General features: G+C 33.6%; 1 protein-coding gene across 2 annotated transcripts; it reads left to right on the plus strand.

Moving 5' to 3' along the window:
* The first annotated feature begins 597 nt into the window (after positions 1–597).
* Positions 598–23,449, plus strand: LOC143237273 (oxidative stress-induced growth inhibitor 1-like). 2 transcript variants are annotated; one of them, XM_076476340.1, is made up of 6 exons: positions 598–720; positions 2,483–2,553; positions 5,102–5,235; positions 14,349–14,540; positions 18,847–18,938; positions 19,544–23,449. In XM_076476340.1, the coding sequence occupies exons 2-6, from the start codon at positions 2,523–2,525 to the stop codon at positions 20,529–20,531; spliced, it is 1,437 nt and encodes a 478-aa protein (XP_076332455.1). In that variant the 5' UTR covers positions 598–720; positions 2,483–2,522; the 3' UTR covers positions 20,532–23,449. The 2 variants fall into 2 exon arrangements, with proteins under 2 accessions (XP_076332455.1, XP_076332456.1); XM_076476341.1 differs by lacking the exon at positions 598–720 and adding an exon at positions 783–850.
* The last annotated feature ends 321 nt before the right edge of the window (positions 23,450–23,770 follow it).

A 23,770-nucleotide genomic window follows, 5' to 3' on the forward strand; every position in this document is an offset into this window, starting at 1 on the left:
TGACCCATTGCATAGCTTTGGGCTCAAATGCATAGCCCTCCACGTTGGTCTAATTAATGTAGTACTTTATATAAAAAGTAAAAAGTTAAATAAAAAGAAAGAGAAAATAAAAATAATAAATGTAAAAAGAACAGAATATTTTTAGTTACCAATGGAAATGGGGCTCATAAAAATATCATTAGCTCCTTTTCTTATGCTATGTTTAATGTTAAATGCTGAGTCATGGTTTGACAATTAATTATTGTTGATAAGATAAATAAGAGTGATGTAGTTGTTATAAAGCTCATAAACGCCTTGACGACATTTATCTTGTATTTGTCTTTATTTATTTACATATATATTACAATTTGCGCTTTTATTATTATATATATTGATAAATGCCAATTTGTTTTAGACTTATAACTAGGTAGTAATGTTCAATCAAACGTTTAAATAATTGCAAGAAGTGGTGTTTGATTACTGCTATTTTAAATATTGTGCAAAAAAAATTAAACCAAGTATGGTAAGTTTTAAGTTTTAATTTGTAGTTACTATTGGATCGTATTTTCAATGGGCGGAGCGAATTTCCAATTTAATCACGTGAAATAAATTGTTCACGCTAGAATGACGTAACTTCACGAAACGATATTGGTATTTGCTCCTCGACGAAAGCTCAGCATTTCATTTGTGGCGAAGGAGAGGTACTGAATTGGATTCGTCCACGTTTATTCCGATAGTGGGGTAAGAGATATCAGGGGTTTTAACTTACTGCCTCGTATCAAGTGGGTAGAAATGTTTAATTTAGTAAGTGGGTTGGAATAACTAAGTAACTTGCACAAATTAATTTTTCAGATATTGTAACAGACAAAAGGTAACGTGCTAAGTCATAAATTTTTGACTGAAAAAGTAATAATTAATACTGTTAGAGAAGAGTATGAAAACATTGCTGTTTCTATAGAGGACTGTTGATAATATTGTTAATTATTTTTTTCATTTTGTTTTCTTATTAAGCCCATCTATAAGCTGTTACTGGTTGTCGGTAACAATCTTGACACTATGACCGGATGTATTACCTTCTAAATTGTATGACAATGTTAGGTTTATACTGAATATAACACTTAATTTTACAACTCCGGTCTTTTAATTCTGTATACCTCTATCAAATCTTTTGTGTATAAAAGTACGTATATTTATATTAATTCTTGAATATTTTCGTTGCTTTCGAACAATCATCAGGATCTCGGTAAATAAACTTTAAAGGGTTAGATCTACCTCGTTACCTATTTAAAATATAACAATAAATATTCAGTTAAGCAGAAATAAAGTATGTAATATTTACACAACGGTATGATGTAAAGTATCGTTTAACTGGGACACAGCTTTTGTTTGCTATGCACAAAATATAACGTTTAGTAATGTTCATTTATTTAAACATCGTAGAATGTTACTACCGTTGGCAGATGCCTTATTTTTCTGGATTTCGCAAAGCGACATGAAAAAAAAGATAACATTTTGTGAACTTTGTTCCAGCTAAAACGCAATAGGACAGTGACGCTTGTGAACACTGTTGTATGACAATGACATTTCTGAAAAACAGAACAGCAAAGTCAAAACTACTGTAATATATTAACCTGTTGTCACATGAAAAACGTTTCTGTTTTACAAGAAAAGAAACAAAACGGTAACATTTGATATTGCTCAAAGTCAGTAACATAGTAGCTACTTCTGAAGAAGATAACAGCAAGAGCAGATTTGAAATTAAAAGCCAAAGACAGTTGTTTTATGTTTATGATGTTAGAAAAACGTGGGTTCAAGAAGTTGAAAGCCCAAGAGCTTTTGAAAGATGGACCACCTTTCTTCTTCAGGAACAAAGTTGTTTTATGGATCGTAGCTGTTTCTTTAGATGATAATAAGGACTTAGTCACTAATTAAAAATATTATTCTTTACACAAAAAATCAAAAACTCTGAACACTGGCTTATATTTAGGTACTGGGACTGTTAATAAAATGGGAATAACAACTATAGTCTCTATTGCATACATGACAAAATAATAAATACTGTTTGAAGTTTAGCACAAAACCACACAATGGGCCATTTGTGCTTTGCTCACTGCAGTTATTGAAACCCTCCTTCTAGCTATGCTAGTCCACAGACATATATCAATTCTACTGTGAGCAGTAGAAAAATTGCTGTCTTTGCAAATCACTGACTGTAATAATTCAAACAAAAGGAAATGCTGAATTTTCACATTGTGAAAACAATGAGGAGATATGTTTGTTGATATTGGTGAGTATAAGGAAGTAAGTAGATATTGAATGTCTCACTTAACAGTATTTAGAAGATATTAGTAATAAGTTGTAATGCAGTGTATTTCTTATGCACATATTTATGAATCAGTCATGTAATTTTGGAACTTGTTTGTTTTAACACTTCATAATGTCTTGGAAGTATACAGATCTCATCTACATGTATGGTACTAAGAAGTCATGTTATTTATTACAGGTTTATTGAGTAACACCATATTCAGAATTAGAGAGAAAAAATGGCTACTTATAAAGATGTTGTTATAATTGGTAGGTGAATCCGAGGAATGACACGGTTATTTTATTTTCAGTTTCATTAATATTATTGTTTTAATGCTCAATATAATTCTTATTGATATCAATTTTTATGTTAAGATTACTTTTGTACTTTTAACTGTGTATGGATTTGGAAATAATGTAAATTCAAACTGAATGAATCTTGTGACATTATCGGAATAGATAAAAATATCAACATAGTGAGGATATTCAGTTGGTTAATCAACTGGTTCTAATTATTAATTTGTTTTCCAATTTATTGACAGACATTTAAATATTTCTATTCAGTTTTTGTTTGTTGTATAAAGTTACTTTTGTTACTTTAAAAGTTAATTTTTTATATATACTCACAATAATTATTTTTTACTGTGATAAAACTTTTCCCTTGTATTACAGTTAGTCTGTTTTATAGGAGCTACTGCACTTTGAAGTTTTTTTTTTTTTTTTTAACTGGTGAAACAAGTTTTTACATTAATCATATGTTTTAGTCTTTATTTGTAGCTTGTATGCACTTTCAAGTTGTGAAATCATAAATTTGGTGGACCAGTACTTTTACTGTATTTCGAAGTCTGAATTGTAATAAAATTCCTTCACTATATCATTTGATCTACTAGGTCCAGATATAAATGAAACTTTTCATAAAGCAGTTTGGTCTATAATTGAGTTTGATTTATTCTTATTTCTTTAACAGTTTTCTGAAGGCTGTCTATTTACAGTAGATGTAGGGCAGTATATATGCTAGTGATAGTGAAAAATGAAACTGGTGGCATGATATATGTCCTTAGGTTTTTACTAATAGAATTCAGTATAAATCAATTTACCATTAACCATCAACATTGCTACTTCTTAAAGACATACCAGTACTTTTATTTTTTAACTAGTTAAACATGTATTTTCAAATACTGAGTTGTGATCTAATTATAGATTCACACTAAGTGTGAAACATCAAACTTACTTAGGTATGGAGGGTAGTATTGAATTTTACAGCAGTGTAAGAGATTATTATTGGATGTGATTTTATAACTTGGAAATATATGGTTGACTTATTTTAAACATATATTTATAATGTTCCTTAATAAATAATGGATAGTTGCATTTATGAAGTGAAGAACAAATCACAGCAGATTTAAGTTTAGCTAGGGTTCAGCAACCCAATGTTCTTGTTATATTTCCCAAGTATGTAAAATGGATAATTCTGATATGTACCTCCCTCCATTCACAATATTAGCTCTTCCTGTTTTGTGCTGCCATCTATATGCAAATTTTTATAATGTACCACAAGCTTTCTGCACCCTGTATTGGAATCTAGGATTCCAACATGTCTATAGTGCAAATCAATAAGTGTCAACTCTCCACCATTAGGGAAGCACTATGGTGGTATGTCTTTGCTAGTCATCCAACACATGCCTGTCACATCTGTAGGCACAAGTTGATTATTACATTTGTAATCAAGTTCATTGAACACATCTAAACAGGTTTTGTAGACAGGGATTATAAAAATATTTTATTCCATATTTTTTTGACTTGCACGTGAGATCGTTTCTCTAAATGTAAAATATTTTTTGTGAGGATATCAGATGAGCAGATCCCTGTTCAACTTAAGTTTTTTCAACATTCCTTATAATGAAAATTAGCTTGTGTGACATTACCATGGAGTTATGTCATACATCACATGATGAAGCCTTTCACTTGTTGCCTTAGTTACCAATTTAAATTCTGTACATCTGTATTTGGGTGTGATAGAAATGATAATCTTTTCAGAAACCCATGTAGTGTCTCTAAAGAAAGATTTGTTCAAACCTATTATTTTGTCATTTGTGATATTTCAGAGTTTGTATCAGTAAGCTCACACTTTACATAAATACATTGTGTTCATATAGTAATTCCTTATATTGTCTATTACAAAAAACAACCTTTTACACAAGGTTTTCTATGGTATTTTCCTAGCCAACTTAAACTCTAGTACTGAGCAAGAGGTCTCTTCAATGGCAGCATACCACAAAGTATGTTGTTGAGGTGTAATATTTTTTTGTCTGAATCACTGTAGGGCTGACAGAAATAATTGTCCAGTTTGTATCAGTCTTATGTTGATCTAGTGACACATGTTTCACCAGAATAAGGTGATTAACACCACAGTAATTGATATACTGTAAATGACTGTGAATGTCATTTCAATGAAATTCTCATGTTTTGTGTACTAAACTGATTTGGTGAACTCTGGGTTTCAATGAATTGTGATGTCACACACAAATATAGAACCAGAAAATAAATGTTCTAAACTATCAGTTGATTGTTATTCCAAACTTTTAACCAGCAGGTTACTTTGCTGGCATAACTTGTTATATGGTATAATTCTTAACTTACAAAGACTGTGTAACCCTAAGAGTTTCAGTAGCTTTGCTAGTTGCTAAATTTGTTCCAAAGTAAAAACTAGTTTCTTCTTTGTGCTAGATTATTCACAAGAAACGTTCAGTATTTGTATATGTATAGATGTGAAACACACAATACTTCTGTTTCAAGGTTATGATTATTTTTATTTCAGGCAATGGACCATCAGCTATCACTTTATCATATTTTTTGGCTGGAAATGTGCCTTTCTACTCAGCATCAGGCCATCCTGTTGACTTCTTACATTATCGTTTGGAAGGTTTACAGAAAGTTCCCATTGTAGATTTGGTATATAATTTTATGATGTATCTAGTTATTACTGTAAATTTTTGTTTTAGAAAGTTTTCTCGCTTGTTTATCACACCCACATGTATAAGTTGTGGATTTTAATCATGCGTCTTCAGATTTAAGAAACTGAAAAAAGCTGGTAATCTTGACTTTAAATTAATATCATTACATTTATTTGTGAAGTTGATACATTTTAGTTATTTCAGAAAACCAGTGTTTATAACTTTATTCCTTATTTGAGGGTAAACGTTTACTGTTGAGTAGCTTTTATTAAAATCAACATTAAGCGTAATTTCAGCATCAAAAGACTTTTCAAATCTTCCTCTTTAACAAATCTTATTTAAAGTCAATGTTCTTGTTTCTCCTGACTTGTTATAAACTAATATTTTTCTTTTAAACAGTTTAGGCAGTTTTCATCAGAAGTAAACATTTAAAATGGGTAGTAACTTCCTAGTTGAGGTATACTTAAATGTGATCCAGATAGTCTTTTAAAAACAATTCAAACATTTTGAACTGATCCCATATTGGAGAAGAAACATTGACTATAATTAATTTATTATGTGTGTCTTCATGAAATGTAGCCAGTTTAGTGTTTAAGTCTATTCTACACAAAAACCAAGATGAGTTACACAAGTACTTGTAATCAAAATGTGTTTGAATTAAGTATCAGCATGATTCAGACTGGTAAGTTGAAGGTGCTAGGCAATGTTCATGTAATTAAAAGTTGTTCTGTTCATTGTATAGTTTGTGTAGTCTATAGAATGTCCTAAGTGTATACTTACAGGGTTTTATAGGCATGGCCAGGTGGTTAAGGTGCTCAACTTGTAATCTGAGTTTTGTTTTAATTCCCAACACTAAAATATCTTCCCTTCCTGTTGTGGGAGCATTAAAATGTGACAGTTGATTCAACTATTTAAAGGTAAAAGAATTGGCAATGGGTAGCAATGACTAGCTGCCTTCTCTCTAGTCTTATATTGCAAAATTAGATAGCCCTTGCATAGCATTATGTGAAATTGAAAAACAAACTAATATATGTTGCATCTGTCATTTACCCTTCTTCCAGAAACTTTCATGAAATCATCAGTGAAAGATAAAATGAATACTTTAATTTCCACACTAAGTACATAATACAATGTTCATTGTCATTTAGATTTTGTGTGGGTCAAATTTATTACAGTAGGTGTCTGACTTGTTGGTAATTAATCAAACAGTCGTGTATATCCCAAAATAAGCCCACCTTCCTATATACTTATGCTTTTTTATACTGTATACAAACAATGTTTTTGTTCATGTGAAAAATCTACTTGAAGTCTGCATAAACATTTTCAATCCTTTTGATGGCTTTAATGCATGTATTTCTGGAAGTACACAATCCTCACAATCCTTGCAGTGTTGATTTTTTTTTTCACCCCTGAATTATGCAAGAGGTTGATTGTCTATTTGGATTATGAATTTCTTTTCATAGTAGCAGTTCTGGCACATATCTTGACCAACTAGCTACTCATTCAACCAGTGTTCTTTTCACCGTTATGCAACTTGTCACTAAAACATTACTGGAAACAGTTAGTTTAAATGTTTTTGCAAAAATATATCTACTGCTCCAGTTCTATCTTCTTGAGAGCTGGCCTGAACAATGAAGTTTTTGGAAGTCTGGTATTCCAAGAAATGCTGACCTTCCTAATGGTTTTTTCAATTTATGGAATGCCATTTGCTGTGGTTTCCATTTCTCATTGTTGGGTTGGCCTTTTATGGTCAGGTCTGTTAGTGATGTAGTGACTTTAGTATAGTTTGGGATGAACTACCTATAGTATCCTGCTAAACCCAGGAATGCTTTGACTTCCTGTTTGGTTGGGGAAGTTGTATGGGCTATTACAACTTTGTGGCCTAATTCTACTGCTATTTACCACTGTCGATCTTGCTGGCTTGCCACTCTCAGGTTTTACATGTGGGTTGGATTCTTTATAGCAGGTACCTGTGACATTTTTGATATATCTCAACAATAAAAGAAAAAACAAACAGAACAGTCCAATTGTTTCAAAGAAATGTTAGATCAGATGTCCCCCTCGGTGTGGATTCCTGTACGTGGTGAGGGGACCTTCGAGAGGAGGTTCTGTTCTTTCAGTTCACCTCCTCTGGAATCTAGATATCCACCCACATGCTTGTTGTGCATAACAACTTGTGAAGGGGAGCAGAGGATCTTGGTGGTTAAAGGGTCCAACCCTAACACTCCACTTTGGCATTAAATTCCTGTAGATGGCCAACCTTGGGGTGGTCCCTCTTGGGTCAGTTGGCTGGTCCACTGGGGTTAGGGTCAACCAAGTACCAGTGTTGGATATTCTCATCAGGTGTTGTGGACATTGTATCTGACTCTGGTGTTTAGTTATAGTGCTCGCAAAATCTCGGCATTGTCCTTGTTTGACATTGTAGTGTTTCCCTGTAGGGTTCCATGGTAGGTGGGGTCAGTGGGCACTGAAATTTTCCTTTGTTTATCATGGATACTCCAATTAAAAATGTTAAATAGTGAAAAAACACTCAATAGGTAAACGACCACATCTTGAAGATTCTAAACATCAATCTTCAATGTCTGTAACACCTTTTGTACCTCATTTTCTTGTATTGCATTCTCTTTTAGACAAACCTTTAGGGCAAATGTCTCTCTTTTTCATTCAGAAGGGACTAGAGGGACGTGCTGGCTCTCTAAATTTGGTAAAGAAGCTCCTCTCTGGTGACATTGGTGGTGAACATCCACATCTCAACACAGTGAACTCCTCTTGCATTGAAAGGCGATTGGGGATATAAATATTAAGGTTACATCTCATGTTACTTTGAATTCATCACAATAAGTTATTGTTGAGAAGGACTTGAACATCCCCGAGTCAGAGATTCTTGCTGGTTTCTCTACCAAAGGAGTTTCTGCAGTGAGGCGCATCTCCAATTGCAAAGATGGAATTATGATGCTGACCAGTATCCTCATTCTGACATTTACATCACCACATCTGCCTGCCACCATCAAGGCAGGTTATTTTAATTGCAGAGTATGGCCATACATTCCAAACCCTCTCTGATGTATCCAGTGTCAGTGGTTTAGTCACTTGAAGACATCATGTCATGGTTCCTTGACATGTGCTCCTTGCAGTGGCAAGGACCATGATGTCTACAAGCGTGAAATGGACCCTCATTGCATCAATTGCAATGGCTCTCACCCATCCTAATTTTGTTCTTGCCCTAAATGGTTGGAATAAAAAGATGTGCAGTATTTGAAAATGGTTCATAACATTATTCATCCTGAGGCTTGAAAGTTGCTGTCTACCACTACATCTTGGACATATGCTGCTGCACTTCCTTCCACAACTATTGTGGGAGTGTAGACAGATCTCTCTGTGCCTCCAAGAGAATTGTTCTCAAAACAAATGAAGTCTTTTGATTTCCATGGTCATAAAAGGTTATGAATAAACTTCATCATCCATTTCTGTCCCTTACATACATTCCAACAAATCCCAAGATCCACTTCCTTTGGTTCCAGGTATGGGCATTCCCTTGTATACATCTTCTCCCACCCCCAAGATGCGAAAGGATTGTTCACATCCTCAGTCACTGGAATCCTCTTTGAACAACAAAGTTCTGTCCAATCGACCTTCCTTGAATAATGACAGTAAAGATAAAAGACGTGGTCGTAAACAGAAGGGTTCTCCACCCAATTCACCTACACATAAATAAAAATGACCATCTTGATACAATGGAACTATTGAGGTTTACATTCTAATGTGGATGACATTAAAACACTGATTGCTTCCTACCATCCTGTATCTTTCCTCACAGGAAACATTTCAGAATCCTGCTGATGCAGTCACTTTTTGGCAGTTTTCTTTGTACAGAAATGACAGGCTATGTGATGGATCATTGCATGGTGGGGTTGCACTGTTGGTTGATCAGCATGTGCTTACCCTGTCTTTGCTGCTCGACACACCCTTGGAGGCAGTAGTCATCCGTGTTTCCTTGGGTCACACCATCACTGTTTGTTCTCACTACCTGTCACCTGGAGAGACTTATGATCAATCAGATCTTGATGCTCTCATTGAACAGTTGCTGTCTCCATTTTTAATCCTGGGGGACTTTAATGGCCACCATCCACTCTGGGGAAGTGCTGATATTGATATGAGGGGTTGCTCCATAGAGTATGCTCTGATCACAACCTTTCTCTTTTTAGTACTGGTTCTTCTACATATTTTCACACACCTAGTCAGTCCTTTACTGCTGTTTATCTCTCAATTTGATCCCCTTCACTATTTTCCCATTTTTCTTAGAGGGTTGACAATAATTCATGAGGCAGTGACCCTTTCCCTATAATTTTGAGAGAGACTGGCTGTGACAATGGCACCTGACTCACGTGCCCTGGTGGAAGCTGGATCAAGCAAACTGGCCCTCTTTCACTGCTCTCACAGAATTGATTCTGCCATTGTGTAAGCCATCAATAGATGACTATGTGGCAGCAGTAACTGACTGTATTATACAAGCAGCTGCTCAATGTATTCCTAAAACCTCAACATGTTTTCCATGATATCATTGTCCATGATGGAATCCTGCCTGCCACATGGCACGGAAGGCTCAGAAACAGGCCTGAGATGCCTTCCATAGATATCCCACACTCCCACCCCATTGCTTTCCAGGAGGCCCATGCACATGCTTGGTGGGTGAGATGTTAGTCAGAATGAATCTTGGATTAAGTACACAACCAGCATATCTTCTACCGCCAGTTCCAAAGTCATATGGGACAAAATTTGATAGGTCAGTGGGCACTATAATTCTGTCCATCTCGATCTTGCTCTCTGGTGGCCATTGAGTAGCTAATACCGGGAGTATTGCCAATACTCTTGGTGAAAGCTTTTGCCAGGTATCTAGCACTTCTGCTTCTTACTGCACCTTCTTAGCCATCAAGACTTGGGCAGAGCAATCACCTTTTTCCATTCAAGCTGATTGTCTCCATGACTATAATTGTCCCTTTACACTGGTGGAACTCAAACTGGCCCTTCATCAGTCGGGCAATACATAAGTTGAACCTGATGATGCACACTATCAAATGCTGTGCCATATATCTCCTGCTTTTCTTGCTATTCTTGATTGTTTTTAACCAGATCTGGTAGGAGAATATTTTCCTGATGCTGGGTGCCAGACTATTGTCTTGTTCTTTCTGTAAACCTGGGAAGGATCCCACGATTCCTTCAAATGACCATACAATTGCTTTGACAAGCTGTCTCTGTAAGACCTTGGAGAGGATAGTTAATGCTCATTTTCTTTGGTTCCTCGAATTACACAACCTCATCTCGCCCACCCAGTGTGGGTTCTGACAACAGCACCTCACCTTGGATCATCTGATTCGACTTAACGTCAGTCAGAGAAGCCTTTCTTAGATAACGCCTTGCATCAGCATTCTTTGACATTGAGAAGGCTTATGATACAAAATGGAAGTATGGCATTTTATAAGACCTCCATATATGTGGCTTACGTGGCCATTTGCCAATTTTTTTTTTTTTTTTAATGAGCAGGAGGTTCTAAGTTTGTTTCACTTTCCCATTCTTTTCTACAGGAACTTGCAGTCTCTCAGGGTAGTGTTTTGAGTGTTACACTTTTCTGTATAAAAAAATTAATGCCATCACTGAACAACACCCTCTCACTGTTGCAAATGTGCTCTTTGTCAATGACTTTCACATCTTATGTCAGTCCTCGAACATGAGGTATATTGAATAGCAACTACAGACTGCCCTCAATCATTTGTTGAAGTGGACAACAGCAAATGATTTTAACTTCTCTCTAAAACTGTTTGAATGCACTTTGTCTACCAACAGGGTATTCACCCTGATCCTGAACTCTGTATTGACAAAGTTGTGCCACCTGTAGTCCATGAAACAAAGTTCTTGGGGCTTATCTTTGACCATAATCTGACCTTTACACCACACATCAAGCAGCTAGGGGTCAAATGTACAAGAGCACTGAAAATTCTCCAGGTCCTCTCTTCCACCACTTGAGGAGCAGATCAATGTTCTATGCTTAAGATATATTGTGCTCTTACTCGATCAAAACTCAGCTATGGATCACTGGTCTATGGCTGTCAGAACCTTGGCCTTAAAGATGCTGGACCCCATTCATCATCAAGAATTTCGGCTCTGCAGTGGGGCTTTCTGCACTTTCCCAGTTCAGAGCTTATACATGGTCTCATTAATCTCTTTTGCACCTCTGCCATTTGCAACTGTCTTTACTATATGCTAAAAAACTTCCTAACCAAAGCATCACACCTGGGGTTGTGTTTTCTTTCCTCAGTGGGCTGTACTTTTTCAGAACAGACAAACTACCATTGCTCCTTTTGGCCTTCTTATGCAGGTGCTGTTGGATAAAGTGGGTCTGTCTTTGGATAACATTGCTGTATCCACTGCTCAGCCCATCCCATCATTGCTCATTAGTTCCCCCATGTGATCTATCTTTAAGTCAGTTGAGAAAAGCACACTCCCAATTGGAAATACTGTCTGTCATTTGCTGAACATCTTTTGAACCATCCTTCTATTCCTATTTATACAGATGATTTGAAATCAAGTGATTGTGTGGGCTCTGCCATTGTTTGTTGTGATTCGGTGATTGAGCATAGAATCCCCCTCTACATCTTCTGTGTTTATTGCTAAAATGTATGCCATTTCTTGCCCTGGATCACATACAAACTAAGCAGTACTCAAACTGTGCTATTTATAGTAACTTGCTTAGTTCTCTATTGGTCCTGAAATAGCTTCATGTTAGTTCACATCCTGTTCTTGCAGATATTCAAAACTGACTGGCCCATTTCTCTTTAACATCTATTTGTAACCAGTTTTTCTGGATACCGGGCCACATTGGTATTTGCAGGAAGGAGCTTGTTGATACAAAAGCTAAATCTGTCTGCCCTGGCTCTATTACTGCTGTGCCTATTCCATACATGGACTATAGTCCTGTATTCATGGCTCAGCTCCAGGCCACCTGCCAATAGACTTGGAGTGAGCAACATAAATTCTTAATGCCATTTAAGTTTTTTAATTTATAAATTTTATCTTTTTAATGTGATTCCCTTTCAAGCATCACAGTCCACCTAGTTTGATTTGAAGTTAGGAAATGGCCATAACATCAAAACTCAAAACCAGGACTGGAAAGGCCAACTTCAGGTGATTTACGGTGGTGTTTGTACATACCTGGTGAGTTATGGTAATTAGTTATGCTTCTGCAAGTCCTCTACAACTTGTATTACTGACATTTTTTCTTAATGCTGCAGAGTAGATGTAAACATTGGTTTTATACTATTTGTTTTAAATTTATTTTTCTGAATTTACTTTAACATTTTACTAGATGTTTAGTACAAATAGCCTAGTTGCTTTGTGCCATAAAACACCAAATCAACCAACCAAGATCAAATGTCTATACAAATGTTTGTTACTATTAGTTATCACAATTGTATCCAGAGCTTTAAGTTATTTATCAAACTCCACACAAACCAGCTCAATTACTGTAGAATCTAACTGATGTGACAATTTTTGTTTTCTACTGTTATTGCAATATAATTCTTGATAATTTCAGTTATTGCAACTGTACTCTCTTTGAGTAGTCAGTCATGCAATTTAAGTCAAACTATTAATTCAGTGTTGCAGTAAAATAAATTATTACATGTGTATAAAAGATAAAAGCATGTACAACTGATCATTTGAGTAGTCAAGGAAATTACATCAGTGGCTAATACCAAAGAGTACAACTACAATGTTAGTGGCAATAACGCAACGGATAAAAATTTGGAAAGATTTTATCAAAAATCACTATGGGTTATTGACAAGCTCTAATTACTGAGAATAGCTTTACATATTGGAAACAAAGCAAGGTTTACGCCAGCAGTGAAAGAATTTATTCAAGCAACTAATAAAGTTCTTGGATTATTGGAAGACACTCAACACTAGAATTCTGAAGGTGGTCAAAAATTAAGGTAAACAATTCAAAGATGAACTTGCATGGGAGAGAACCAGAATGAAACTTAAGAACTACACAAAAGAAATTGATAGTTTTTCACTGAATACTTAAAGAAGACCCATTTCTTCAATCAAATCTTTTGAACAGACAAATCCAAATTATAATTTCACCATGGAAGCAATAATATATATTTGGAAAAGTAGAATAATTTTAAAGAAGTTTGTGTTGATAAACATGGTGAGGTGTGTGATGGTATGAACTTGTTTTCCTTTCTAAGGATTTGATGGTTTTTGTATTGTAGAAGTCATTGAATGTTATAAAATGTTAAGAAATTTTGTAGTTTAAATTGTTGCCCTGTACTAGAAAGCTGATTGGAAAGAATACTGATTCTAGTCATTATGGGAAGTCTACATAAGGATTTCTTGGAAGAAAAAGATTAGTTTGATTTTACCATCTGTCTACAGGTTTGAGTTTCATGGAGACACTATAGATTGACTTGAAGGCTGCCATATTAGAAAGGAAGCCACAGTTAGTTGCAGTGTCCATAGTAGCATGTTGAAGAAAGATTAAAATATATTTGGAAAGGTGCTGTAACGGATTTCGAAATGCACGTGTTAAAGGTGTAACAGAAACTAAAGATGGCAACATAAAAATACCAAAGAAAAGAACACCAGACACTTTTGCCCAAGTTTGAAATTAATTTTGGCATGCTTTTAAATATATCGTTTTATTACAAACCTGAATGTCTACTTTAATTCATCTTTTTCAATAGAACAATTAAAAATGAAATATTAATTAAACTGCTCATTGTTCTTTTCTCTGTGATTGTGTGTAATTGGAAAGTGTAACAAATTAAAATGTATTTGTTAGTTAAGTAATTAATTTTATTTCAGTATCAAGGTAAATATCCAAAAATTATTTTATTTACACTTGGAAAATATTAAAACATTTGCTACACAGATACTGTTTCTGAATAATTAGGAAATTCTTGTCTATATTTAAGCTGTTCCCTTATGTTACGAGGAATGAAGAACATGTGTTAACAATACAATATCTTTGAATATTGTAATAATTGTTGTTGAAGCCTTTACATAATTTGTTCCAAAGTTGGTTTTCTACATCTGTTTATTTGTTTTATGTAGGACTTGCAATGGCTGAGTGAAGGATTAGAAGGCCGATCCCACAATCCTGTGTCTCTTCTCTTTGATGCTCTCAGCCATCCTAATGCAGACCTTGGTGTAGAGCAACCCTCTGTATTAAGGTGGCATCATCAACCCAGTCGTCAGATTGATCATGTGGTGTTGGGGAAAGGGCCACCTGGTGGAGCATGGCAGGTAAACTATTTTAGGTATTAGATTGTAGAAGGCGTAACATATTAGAGAATGACAGTAGCTGCCTTTGTTTTATTGTGAGTTTTATAATAACACCATAAACTCCCTCATATGTGAAAATTTGATAAATACATTAGTATATCATACATTTTCCAAGAGTTAATAGTAGTTTTAGCCCAAAACTACTCAATACAGATGAAAATTGTGTAGTTAAACTACACACATTTAATTTCTGCTACAATTCTTCTGTATTTCTTCTACTTGAAGACAGAGGCTCACATGTCACTTCTAAGCAACATTTAACATGTTTCTTTATTCATCAAAAATTGTTTTATTTACATTGTCAAGAAACAGCGCATTAAAATCTGTTTCAAAGCATCAGCATCTTCAAAAATTGCATAAATAATTTGTTTACGTTTTACATTGTAAAAAGGTTCAGGCTATTCTGAAAAATGTAAATGTTTTGGGACAACGAACACACCCTGTCAGGTTAAGTTTGGAAAAATAATTAAATCTAAAAATGAAATGTGTGCTTGAAGTGTTTTTTTTACATGCTCCAACTTCTCCTGTTAAAGTAACAGATTTCATTTTGGAGGAAATGGTATCAGTTTGCTACAGACTAAGAACTTTGTTTATTATTATTTTATTAAAGGCGTAACTACCTTTTTAACTATTTCTAAAGTTTTGGAAAATAGTAAAGCTTTTTAAATTATTGAAAGTTTATCATGCAATGTCATAGAATTATGGTGTTTTCTTAACAAAATTAAAATTGTACTAAACAAAAGGTATTTCTAATTGATTTATCAAAAGAATTGTCCTCATTAGAATAGCCATGATTCACCAATATAATTTCAGCAACTAAGAAATTTCAATGCTTTGTACATTTGTTATAACACTGTTTTATACAACAAATATTTGGACATACTGCACCTGAAGAAAAAAAAAAATTCTTACATCCTGCATTCATCTTAATTTCTTTTTATAGTGTCCATGTATAATGGGTAACTTAGCACTTTCATAATGGTGTAGTTTTATGTAGAACTACAAAGTAGTTTATATAATGAAATGGCAGTTGGTATATACTTGCTAACAACTACAATCATTTGATTGTATAAATACTTTTCAAATAAATATTGTTCTTTCTGTGGACACCTGTATTATAACAGGTTACTGATATAGAACAAAGCAGTTTCAAATTTGTCTAATTAGAATTGAATGAAGCTACAATTTCAACAATTGATGTTTTGTTTGTCGTTGTTGTCGACTCTTATCCTTTCCTCCAGTTTGTAGGTTGCAGATGCCTAATGATACACCTTTTGAAATAACAAGCCCATTAGCCTTAGAATGTTTGTTACATTAAGATACAAATTTACTTAAGTATTTAAGACTGGACATCCAAGCTTTCTTTAAGTACAAGAACATTTTAAGAAATCTCCCAAAACCTGATGCTGGTCAGTATTTACAATGTCATAACCTTAGGTGGACTTACAAATACAAGAAATGTTTAACTCAAAATGATTTAAATTGGGTGCAGTACAGAATTTAGTACTGACTGTGCATAACAATGTTTAATATAAGTCGTTGGCTTCAGTGATTAGTCAAAATTAAGATTCGTGTTGAGGCACACATGGTAATATTTCATTCTGTACAGCTGTTTCAGCTGCTATTACTTAATGTTCCAAACATCTGGTTCATTGCATTCTTTATGCAACCACTGGCCAACTATTTTATATTCATTTATCACCTGTAAGAAATTATGAATTGTAAAAACTGTTCAGCTAAGAATGTTTAGCAACAAAAATTATAATTAGTATTCAACACTCAAGATAGCAAAGACACTAGTGGGCCTTGTTATCTTCATTGTCTTTTAAACTTCCCTAAAATTAATAATTATTGGAAAATGCATTCTTGAACATAGAGTGGATAATTTTCTATTCTATTTTGTTTAACATTGAGTTTGTTTTACACATCACCATTGCTAACTCATCTGAAAAAACATTAAATAATCAAATGCATGGCAAATTAGAATAATGAATCAGTTGATTCAGTTGATGGGCTTTACACTGCATATAATTTGTATTGGGAACATGGTGTTGTCATACTCTTGCCTAAACACTGTAATTCCAGGAGTGTTTCATATTTTTACATTACCTTGACACTGAATCTTGTCAGCATTCACTCCCAGCTTCTCTGGATTGTCCAGCAGAATCCTTACTGTTGTCTTTCCCTTACTTTTCATAGCTTCTACAAAGCACATAAATTCCTTCCTTACAAATGTGTTCTTTTTCCCAAACTCCACAAAATTAAGACAAATCGACAACTGTTCTTTGTTGATTTATTTGTACATTATCTACAAGTGATATATAGCTGTGTTGTAATCCTGCACAATTTTGTTGAAATATGTTTTGTGCATTAAGAAAAGTTCATTTTGAATATTCAGTGAAGTTTTATACAGCATTGATTGACATTAGATAAATGTTCAGTGAGGACTAGATTGTACAACATCACAAAGTAATGCCATGAAATTACTTTTATTCTCTGTATACTGTCTTATTGTTACAAATCTTTCCACATAAAATTATCACTGGCATAATTCTGTCTAGTATGTCAGTTTTGAGTAATTTGATCTTCATGGGGGGGGATTCTGTTTGTTTATGCCTAAATACATACTTAAGACACTCTAATCCAATCAGTCACAGGGTTTATGAAGAGTTTAACTTTGGCAACCTTAATCCAAAAGATAACTATCTACAATAAAGTGATCTATTTATTTGATATCACAGCCATGAATGTTTTAAAATCATTTTGCAGTGAACTTTTGATTATTGTTGTAAATTGTCATGTAAAATGAAAAAAATTACCACTTATGTCAGTTTTAACATCTCACATTAAAAGTTTTTCTTAAAACACTTCAGAAATAGTTTTTTTACTCATGGGAAAGCTAAATTCTTTATTTCATTCTGTTTGAGTACATTTTAATTACCCATAAATTCAATTTTACGTCTGTCTCTAAGCTGCTCAGTAGAGATTTATGTAAGACAAAATAGATAAGTCAGGACAAGACTGATCACATAATTTCTGTGTACTTCCCAAGATCTTTTATCAAAAATTGAGGTAATTTGATTTGAAATATTCAGTTCATTTTACACAAGTTTAATGGTGCAGGATGATACCATGTATCTCCTAGTGAAAGCTACAATCTGGCCTAAACTGCAAAAAGATTTTTTTATGATAAAAGCAATCCTTACTAATTGGTACTAGAAATAATGCAAATCAAAATAGACATAAACTTCATTTAAGTTTGAAGTGTAGCTTGAACATGGATGACTATTAGAATGCCTTCACCATTACACTGACCTGTTTTATTTCCAACCTGTTTTAACAATTACAGTATCTTAAAATGCAGATCTGTCATTCAAAATTCTCCATTCAGAACATTCAAAACTACATCTGCATAATTTAGTTGTTTACTTAGAATTTTATTTAAGTATTAATAGTTTTATTCAACTCATTGATGACTCAAGGTGATTCAGACTAATTTCAGGTTGACTTCATTGCTTTTGAAATGTCATTAAACAAAAACAATTAACAAACATGAAATAGTTTTGAACAAGATGCACATCCTCTGATGATCAATCTTTTCACATCATTCAAACCACATTCAGCGAGGTCAGTGTATGATGGTTTGCTAATTTTCTTTCACAGTGAGAGTAACTTGTTTCCATTACTGGTGGTGAGTTCTGTATCCTTTGTTTTTGGTGGGGATTGTAAAGAAATGTTTTTTTTTTTTCTTACTTATAATTACTTTCCATTGATTAATATATTATGCACTAAATGAACTTCTTAGGTAAGTAAAAACGAATTATAATTGTGGAAACCTAAACGGACTGGATCACGCCTTCTTTCACTAGTATGTAATACCTATATAAATGATAAAGCAGTATCTGGGGAGGTCATAATAAGTAGTGATATATAATACTGTGAAAATAATGTAGCCTTTCGAGTGTATCAGGTGTTGGTAGCTATACCACTGGCTTAGTATTCAGCAGATGCCATAATACATTAAATAAACTTTTTCCCCTTGATCTTGTATGCTACTTATTTTAAGTAAGCTTTAAGTTACAGGTAAGTCTAAATGAAGGAAATATCCTTGAAGTGTATCTGGTTAGCATATTTCCATAAACTTGCATGGTTTTGTTTTTCTTTCATCAAAAATACAGATCTTTATGAATATTGTGAACACTGAAGAGTTTTGATATAGCTAAGTTATTTGCAATGGTGGTTAAATGTTTATCTTTAATACTAAAAGAAAATGGAAGGAGGAACGTTGACTATCAGTCTTGGATCGTGGATGGAACTACCAAACCTACCTTTCAGAGACTGGAATTCATTACAACACAGGTGAATATGTCCATTAATAACTACATAAATATTTGTTTCTTTGTTCATGTATAGCAATATAGTCATTTTAATCATGTTCCTAATAAACTTCACATAGCATAGGTTTAACATGCAAATTTCAAACTACATGTTTGTTTTACATTCAAGTATCAAAACAAGTTTTTTTTGCTTGGAACATAACTCTGCACTCTTTAAAACTACTTAAGTCCAATTTAGTTTGAATCCTGATTTCTCATAATTACTCCAATTACACAAAGAATTTTATTATGATATTAAAAATTTTGTTCTCGTTGATTACAAAGTTACACAGTGGGTTATCCGTTCCTTGCCAACCACATGTATCAAAATTTCATTTTTAATATTATAAATCCTAAGACTACTGCTGTTACCAGAGTATTGAAGAAATGTGCAATGGCTTATATATGTGCAGAATATTTCATCTCCAGATAAGTTTTAACAAATCATACGAGTTGAAAATAAAATCAAAATAATTAAAGGTACCTTAAGTGCACCTCAAAGCAGTTAATTCATTTTCAGTGTTTGAAATTTATTTAATATTATACAGCATAAGATTGTATTTACTTCTATGTTTGTTTCTTAATTAGAGGGAGAACCTGTCTTCCTGGAATACGACAGAAGAGAGTTAATGTTGAAAACGTAGCTTGCTATTATGAAGATTATGTGGATATTATGGGCCTTAGAAAATTTTTTGTTAATCAAACAACAGTAACATCTGTGCATCTGGTTGAAATCAACTGTGATGTAGATAAACCAAACCCAAGAATTTGTCACCTGTATCCATTATGGAAAGTAAAAGGTCAAAGTGTTGAACAGTGCCAAGATACTGGGGAAGTGAAAAATACAGATTTCTCTTTTGTCACACCACATGTTGTATTAGCAACAGGTAATTCAGATCAACCAAACACCATTGATGTGCCAGGAGAGGATCAGCCATTTGTTCTCCACTTTCTATCTGACTTGGAAAGACTTCTGCTGAATGGCCAATTAACACCTGAATCTGGAACTTTACTGATTGTTGGTGCTGGTCTGAGTGCAGCTGATGCTATTATAGCAGCTCGTTTTCATGGTATTTCTGTTGTTCATGTTTTCCGTAGAGATGTGGGCGATCCTGAGCTTGTATTCAACAAACTCCCTCCGAACATGTACCCTGAATATCATAAAGTGAATCAAATGATGGCAGATCATTCAAAAAGTTATAGGGGTTACAAGCCTTATCCAGCTCACAAAATTACATCTATCCTTCCAAGTCATGAAGTAGTTCTTGAATCTATAAACTGTGGTAATAAGTGTGTATTGCATGCAGCATATGTTTTGGTTCTAGTTGGAATGCATCCTGACTTGTCTTTTATGCCAAATTCTGGTAAAAGTATGGGAGTTTTATCAAATGAACCAGTTAACTGTAAGACAAACCAAATTGAAATTTATCCATACACACATGAGACTGTTAGCTACCCAGGAATTTTTGCCATGGGACCTCTTGTTGGAGACAATTTTGTTAGGTTTGTCCAGGGAGGAGCTCTTGCAATAACTAGTTACCTCCATAAAAAAAAATCGAACAGTGTTTTGTCTTAGCAGCTGATTAAATACATTTCAACAGAAGTCTTAAAAATCTGCCTTTGTGCTCATTGTTTTCTGTTACTGCTAAGAGTTAATATGAACTGTATTCAATTAACATTTCCCTGTTTACCAGCAGCTGTATTAACTTTTAGCAGAATTTTTTTTTAAAGTTATTACATTTCCAAAGTTCATTCTTAATATATTTTTCTAGTTAGTGTTGTCCATTTTCTACAAGATCTTGAACATAGCTATTTTGATACAGTAATGACAGCAGCTACCTAAAGTAATCATGAGGTTTTGTTGTATAAAGATATATGCCTTCAATGCAGACATTCTTCTATTTAACTTGTAGAAAATAATGATAAATGTTCAGTTAATTTAGAAGCTTCTTTGAAAATAGTATTTTCAGGTTTAATTTTTATCAGTAGTTTTGGCAATTTATTTTTATTCTAGGCCACATTGCATCAAATATTTCAGGTGTACAGGTGTTTGTATCTTTTGAACCAGCAATATTAAAGTATATTTAATTACTAAAGGTTAACATAATCTGGAATTTACTTATCTGTAAAATTGTTATTACTCTTGTATATCAAACCTTTAAAGGTTTATTAATGGAGTACTTAAACTTTATTTCATTATTGATGAATGTTTTGATCAATGAAGATGAATCCCAACTAATCTGTGAGTAAATTTTGGTATAAAGCAAGTTAAATTAATCTAAGTTTCAATGTTTGTAAAACTGTTTATTCAACAAAGTTGTCCGAGTAATCAGTAACTGGTATTTACTCAGAACATAATGCTTCAAACATTAGTGTTTGAATACTTGTTTAACAAAATATCTGTTAACTTTTCTATGGCTGTAATTTAAATTTAACTTGTGAAAATATTGGGAAATTTGGTTTAGTACTGTTACATGTTAAGAGTTTAACATGTAGTTTTACTATAGCATATTTAGCTATAAAATTGGGCCACAGATACATTTAACTATTTTGTAAGAATACTTAATAAAAAAAAAAAAATATTCATGCACCAATGATTTTACAGATGTTCCTTCCAGCTGCTCAAAATTTGCAGGTTTGGTACAGCAATAAGCTTATTTCCATATGTCTGTATGTAGGTAAGAGTGTGTGGTTCATTACAGAGTGCCATTCAACATGTGAATTTGTCATCAATTTTCATTGTTACCTCACGTTGGTGATCTCACTACAGTTCATTTTAATCGAGAGAAAATAGTCAAAAATAGTGTTAAATGTGCATTTGGAATATTGCAGAGGTAAAGTAAATTGTGAAATCTACAGAAAACAAGTGTTTTTATTCTTCAGGTAAATATCACCATCCATTATGACTTGTCTGAGTCAGACTGACTGTCATTTCCCAGATATATAGCTAGTAAAAATATTTTTGTAATTCCACAGACTTGTATATTTTACTAAAAGTGTACACCATTTTGGGGAGATGCTGTTACTTAATATTAAACATTCCTTCTAGAATACAGGGTTGAACAGACTGATGCCACATACTTTGGAAGATGCAACTTTATTTGTATTCCACTTTAAACAATTAAGTATAATGCGTTTTACATGACATTTCCTTTCAGGCCTACAGATCAAACAAAGGGTTCCACAATAAAACCTTAAAACATGTACAGAGTGGTGTGCAGTTTCCAAAAGCTGTTACATAACTCATTTCAAAAAAACATTGCCATTGTAATCAAATCCAGTGAAACAATTATATAGGTACAATCTTATTTCTTTGTAGAGTATCTGATGGGTTGTCTAATTTGCTAAACACAGTTTGAAAACTAATTTTCGTAATTGTTATTGGAACACATTCTGCCAACTGAGGTCAGGCTGAGAAAAGTTATTTTCTGGCCTATTGACATCTTTGTAATGTTAATGAAATATACTATGGACAACTTTCTTTATAAAACTACATAAATTAAAATATTTTGCCCATTGCAATACCTTATCTCAGTAATAAGTAGAGAAAATAATTATCCACTACTTCTCAGACAAACACTTTACTACACTTCATAACCTGCCCACAAAGCTTTAACAGAAAATGCTGTTGTGGAACTTGTATTTAGGTATAAAAATGTCAAATCCAAGGTTGCAAACAATACTACATTCATTTAGTACTGAAGTTATATACATTGTTTATATTTCTTTGCCTTTTCCCTTATCTTAATTACTTATCTAACACTAATTGATTCACTGAACTTTAAATATTAGCGACTTGCATTTTTTATAGTACAATTATCATTTTAGTATTACAATGGTAGTGTCTATTTTATTCTTGAATTGTAAGCATATAAAAATGGAAATTTTATGTTCGTTATTTCAAATATTTTTTTCAGTAAACTTTAAGAATTTGTCATTAGCTTATTTAATTATGAATATTTAAAACTTAAATTTGCACTGAAAGTGTCAGGTCTTTAATTGTGAGTCGGTTTGGATCCTTCTGCATGAGGTGTGTGTTTTCTTATTGCAAAACCACATCGGTCTATCTGCTGAATCCACCGAGGAGAATCGAACATCTGATTTTAGCATTGTAAATACGTAGCTTTGCTGCTGTACCAGTGGGAGACATTTGATAGTGACAAACTTGTTTCTACAGTTGTGCTGCAGCAGTGACTTGTTGGCAATAAATTCTAACAACAAACTGACAGCATACAATTCAATTATTTTTAAATATATTCAGAACAAGTCAAACGGTTACCAAAAATAATGCTAAAGAAAAATTATATAAAACGATTTCGAATTTTTTTTACAAAATATCGTACCACAATAATTGATAAATATAATTGTTATACCATTAAAAGTAAACATTGTTTCGTCGAACACAATGATTTTTTTGTAAACGAGTTTTCTGAAAATGTACCTAAAAACTGAATTTCTTTAATTTCTGGCTAAACAATAAATATTTACTATGTTTGAGAGGTTTTTTTTTTTTTTTTTTTTTCTGTTATGCACACGCTCGCGCACCAGTTCCAAAGTATTTGGTACAGATAATATGTTGCCCTTCTTTCTATTTTATGCAAGTTTCAGCACTATAATAGTGTTTCACTGAACCCTAGCTCACACAGTTGTGAACAGGGAGAAAATACACATTCTTTAGAATTCCCATATACTTGTACCAAAGGCATGGGGCCTGGTAAAACCGTATTGGAGAGGGTGCTCGACTCGTAATCTCGGTATCACAGATTAGAATCCCCATTGCCCCAAAAACACCCGTCACACCAAACATGCTCGCCC

Source organism: Tachypleus tridentatus, chromosome 13 (assembly GCF_004210375.1).
Source record: "Tachypleus tridentatus isolate NWPU-2018 chromosome 13, ASM421037v1, whole genome shotgun sequence".
Classification (NCBI taxonomy): domain Eukaryota; kingdom Metazoa; phylum Arthropoda; class Merostomata; order Xiphosura; family Limulidae; genus Tachypleus; species Tachypleus tridentatus.